Source organism: Palaemon carinicauda, chromosome 5 (genome assembly GCF_036898095.1).
Source record: "Palaemon carinicauda isolate YSFRI2023 chromosome 5, ASM3689809v2, whole genome shotgun sequence".
Taxonomy (NCBI): Eukaryota; Metazoa; Arthropoda; class Malacostraca; order Decapoda; family Palaemonidae; genus Palaemon; species Palaemon carinicauda.
The window spans coordinates 153680169-153685168 of NC_090729.1; the positions used below are offsets into that span (position 1 = coordinate 153680169).

At 41.3% G+C, this 5000-nt stretch overlaps 1 protein-coding gene across 1 annotated transcript in view; it reads right to left on the reverse strand.

Annotated features, from left to right (window-relative positions):
* The window catches only part of LOC137641210 (uncharacterized), a 1203-nt gene extending 513 nt beyond the window's left edge, over positions 1–690 (reverse strand). Inside the window, exon 1 of the mRNA XM_068373646.1 lies at positions 1–690. This exon is cut by the window's left edge and continues 513 nt beyond it. Within this exon, the coding sequence (XP_068229747.1) occupies positions 1–690 (690 nt within the window).
* Between the last annotated feature and the right edge of the window lie 4310 nt (positions 691–5000).

A 5000-nucleotide genomic window follows, 5' to 3' on the forward strand; every position in this document is an offset into this window, starting at 1 on the left:
TGACAGAGGCGCATACATTTCATACTTCATTGGTGGCACTTCTTGTCTGGCGTGTTGCTGCTGTCTTTTACAGGTTGTTGCTACTAATATACTGTATGACAGAGGCGCATACATTTCATACTTCATTGGTGGCACTTCTTGTCTGGCGTGTTGCTGCTGTCTTTTACAGGTTGTTGCTACTAATATACTGTATGGCAGAGGCGCATACAATTCATACTTCATTGGTGGCACTTCTTGTCTGGCGTGTTGCTGCTGTCTTTTACAGGTTGTTGCTACTAATATACTGTATGGCAGAGGCGCATACATTTCATACTTCATTGGTGGCACTTCTTGTCTGGCGTGTTGCTGCTGTCTTTTACAGGTTGTTGCTACTAATATACTGTATGACAGAGGCGCATACATTTCATACTTCATTGGTGGCACTTCTTGTCTGGCGTGTTGCTGCTGTCTTTTACAGGTTGTTGCTACTAATATACTGTATGACAGAGGCGCATACATTTCATACTTCATTGGTGGCACTTCTTGTCTGGCGTGTTGCTGCTGTCTTTTACAGGTTGTTGCTACTAATATACTGTATGACAGAGGCGCATACATTTCATACTTCATTGGTGGCACTTCTTGTCTGGCGTGTTGCTGCTGTCTTTTACAGGTTGTTGCTACTAATATACTGTATGACAGAGGCGCATACATTTTATATTTAATCTACAATTTGACTATATCAAATGAAGATTCTTAATTGGAGGGACTTCTTGTCTGGCGTGTTGCTGCTGTCTTTCACAGGTTGTTGCTACTAATATACTGTATGACAGAGGCACATACAATTTATACCTAATCTACAAGTTGACTACAACAAATGAAGATTCTTGATTGGTGGAACTGCTAGCGTGTCAGGTTGCTGCTGTCTTTTACAGGTTGTTGCTACTAATATACTGTTTGACAGAGGCGCATACATTTTACATTTAATCTACAAGTTGACTACGTCAAATGAAGAATCTGGATCGATGGGACTTCTTGTTCGGCGCGTTTTAGTTACCTGTCTGAAATTTGTATTATACGCTCGTCAGTAACACAAATCACGTAATGAAGCCATCATTGTTGGCGGTTGGGTAGCATAACTTCTATTATGATGCGTCCTATTTGTTCCACAATATTTGTTCAAGGAATCCATTTTTTTTTTTTCAGGGAACATGAAAAGGTTACATTTGCTTAAGAAGGTATTGATATATAGTTCAGGTATCAGCACCATAGAAGAGAGTTGAGATACAGCAGTATAAACTTGGCCTTTGGTGGTCAGTGCCAGTTGTTTGTTCTGGAAAATCCTCACTATTAGCCTACCTAAGGTATATAAAACCATGGTTATTTTCTGTAATACTTCATAGCCAATATAAGTAGTGTATGGAAAAACAAGCCTTCCAATTTATCTGAGGTGTGGTACCAACCGAAATTGTAAATCATTAAAGGTATGGACAGTCGCATTCTGTTTTGGTTTTATTTGTTGTACTACGAAATCTTATTTTCTTGTATATATCTGCAAGCCCTGAGCCAGGAACATTGAAGAAATTTGGCTAAGATGTTATCCCTTTACTCCCGAACATGGGCCAGAATGGCATCATTATCAGTATGTTGTACTCCAATTAACAGATAGGAGGGTGATTTTTTACTTGCTTGCAATCATTTGATAATGAGTAGATTACCATCCACTTGCTCTTCTGCCTGGGCACCGCCTTCTCTCTCTCTCTCTCTCTCTCTCTCTCTCTCTCTCTCTCTCTCTCTCTCTCTCTCTCTCTCTCTCTCTCTCTCTCTCTCTCTCTCTCTCTCTCTCTTTCTCTCTGTTTTTCTTGTATTAAAACAATATCGAGGAGATAACCACTAAATATAATAGGGACCAGAATGTTATCCTTATATACTACAATTTCCAATGGAACAAATAAGCATTTCAACCCACCAAAAGAGACTTTGGCTTCAAAGTTATATTTTAAAAAATTGCATAATACATAGCAGGGCATACGGCAGTATTAAAAGTTAAGGTAAGGTATATAAAGACCATGTATAAGTCTGTGTTTTGCTTTCGGCATATTCCTGCATTTGCCTCAAGTACAGTGTTGATGGTCCTTCTTCCTTCTTGAACCCGTATTGGGTCCCTAGTAATTGAGATTTACATAATTCAGTCTCTCTCTTTTTCCTGCTACTAAAGTATGCTATCTACAACCCATTTTCTACTATAATATATCTACCATCCATTTTCTAAAATATTACTACTAATATATGGCAGAGATGTGCCGTTTAATACTTAATCGGCATGCTGAAGACGCCAAATAAAGATTCTGGATCGGAATTTTAAAAACTAACTGTTGGTATTGTGAAATAGGATGAAAATTATTAAACCTTGGAAAAATTGAAATAATGCCAAAACACTAGCACACAAGGCTGGCGAGCATATCATATTCTCAAACCGACAGCAAAACCGAGGAGCAGTGAAAAAAATAAATGATAAATTGTGTGCAAAACAGGCCATGGCAAAGTGTAATTCCGGACCCAGCTCCCAAGCTGACCAGACTCACCAGGCGAGCTCTCACCATGGTAAGCCTCACCCACCGACCATCCTAGCTAGCTGTTATTTTCAGCTAGGTGAGAATTACAGCTTGGAGTCCAGTCTCCTGGCTGGCTGATTTTTTTTCAGCTCAGCCACTGATTGTTAAGTTTCAGATGAGCGCCTATAGCCAAACTTTCATCTGTTGGGTAGTGTATGAGAAATGGCCGGTACACTGCCAGGAATATTGCCATCCTAAGTCGAAAACACGTCCAGGTTGTATTAAATACTTCAGGTACAATGAGAACCAATTTCTTACCGTCTACAGCAGTGCCACATATCAGCCTTGATGCTACTCATCACAAGATCTGGTGCAAATAAAATGCCTGCAACTCTTTCCACGACATCCTGTACAGAAGGAAAATGGGGAAACCTAGGATTCCCCCACTTCTCCAAGACCCTAAACCTCCGCAGCCAAATGTCTTTCATCTTTTTCCAGCCAGTTTCTGCCCAACATCCTACGGGCCACCCTGTTGCCAAGAAAAAGTGCGGCAAGCACAGTAATCACCCTGCCACCAGCCAAGCCCTGGCCTCTCAGGGCTCTCCTCCTGCTGTTCCAGCCTAAGTACATGCCACCGGTCAAGCCCTGCCTGCTCAGGACACACGTGCTACCGTTGCAGCCCCAAGACCTGCCACCAGTCATGTCCTGCCTACTCAGGACCCTCCTGCCTGCTCAGGACCCTCCTGCCAACATTCCAGGCCCGCCACCTGTCACCAGTCAAGCACTGCCAGCCAAGGGACCTCCTGCCACCGTTCCAGCTGACCCACCAACCAAGAGTCGTGTCCTGCCTGTTCAGGACCCTCCTGCTGCCGTTCCAGATCCATTCCCTGCCTCCAGTAGAGTTCTACTAACTCAGGAAACCCCTGCCACCACCTCAGCCACCGACACTGATCTATTTGACCTGACAAAATAGTCATCTGCCAGACTGCAACTGTACAAAGTGCTTAACTCAGCTTCTTGCTGACATAACTGCTATGCTTTCCCATGCTGGAATGATCAAACCAGCTCTACACCCCACCTCAGCAAATCCCAAGCAGCTTTCCAAATTCAAGCTGCCTTCCACTGGATATGTTCCATCGTATGCAGCAGTAGCCATCCTCAAAGCTTCACACCCCTCACTCCAAGTCACAGCCAGAGCCAACCTCAAGGGTGACATAATAATCACCCCCAAAGTATCAAGAGTGTGCCAGTCTTCTCCAGAAGGAAACGTCCCTGATATATCTGGATCCTGCAAAGCATTTGATGAAGGCTGTGTTCTGTAAATACGCAGTCAAGATGGCTCTTGACTTACTCGCCAATTGCAGCAACATTGCCTCTGCAAAACAAAGCAAGCGCAGAGATGAAGTGCCCACTCTGAAAGTCATCGTCACCTTTATTGGACACATACCAACGATCCTGGACCTTGGATTATGGGAAACCTTCGCCATCGAGGACTACTTACTGGAAGCCCTCAGATACTTCAACTTTCAACGCTTTTGACATCATAAAGCCCAACTGCAGGAGCATAACGGTCTGTAGCGTCTGCAGCCAAATGGTGCCTTTTGCTAGTCTTTAATTTTTCATATTAGATGATAAACATTCGTCTGTAGACGAGTAACCTTTAAATTCTTTTATTTAACATCTAGGCATTGAGGGACAACCGAAATAGTATACTCGAATAGGCTGCATATTTTTGGGTTATTTGTGAGCTTCAAGAAAGTGGTCGATTATGAAACAGAAAATTTGTAAATAACAGTTGCTATTATTACAAATTATAATTGATATTCAAATACGTTCTTTAAATTACCGAGTTTCTTTCAACTATAATCTTTGAATATTTCAATCATTGCCGGGCAAAGCAAGAGAATAGGCTTCGGTAAGAATAAACATATACGTATAAAAAGGATGTTAGAATTATGTACAAAGCAGTATTGAGCGTGCCCATAACTAACACAACATTATCGAGGAAATACAGGTAATATTTAGACATGAAACAACAACAAAAACGAAAACAGTGGCACCTTGGGTAATTTTTTTCACCATAAAACCCAAGTGAAGTTATCAAGGCTATCCAGGTAATAATATATATAAAACAGTGTAGTGAGCATAAAGTAATAGTAATACTAATCACATATAATTGTCTATGTAAAATGTAGTCTGTGTCTAACTCTAAACCACACAATTCTAACAATTGGCCATGAGCTCTCTTGATAGTGACTGCAAACGCCAATCTAACTGGGAATTGTAATGTCTTAAATTGAAATGGCAAATCTTTTGGATTCATAGGAATGCGTGGAATGACGACATCTTCTTCACCTTTGAAATGTCCTGTTAAGAAAGTAACTTTTTACAACGTTGATCATTATTTTTTTTTTTTTTTGTTTACTGCAAGCTGCGTACATTGCAAAGCTATAGCAGGTTGATATTTTC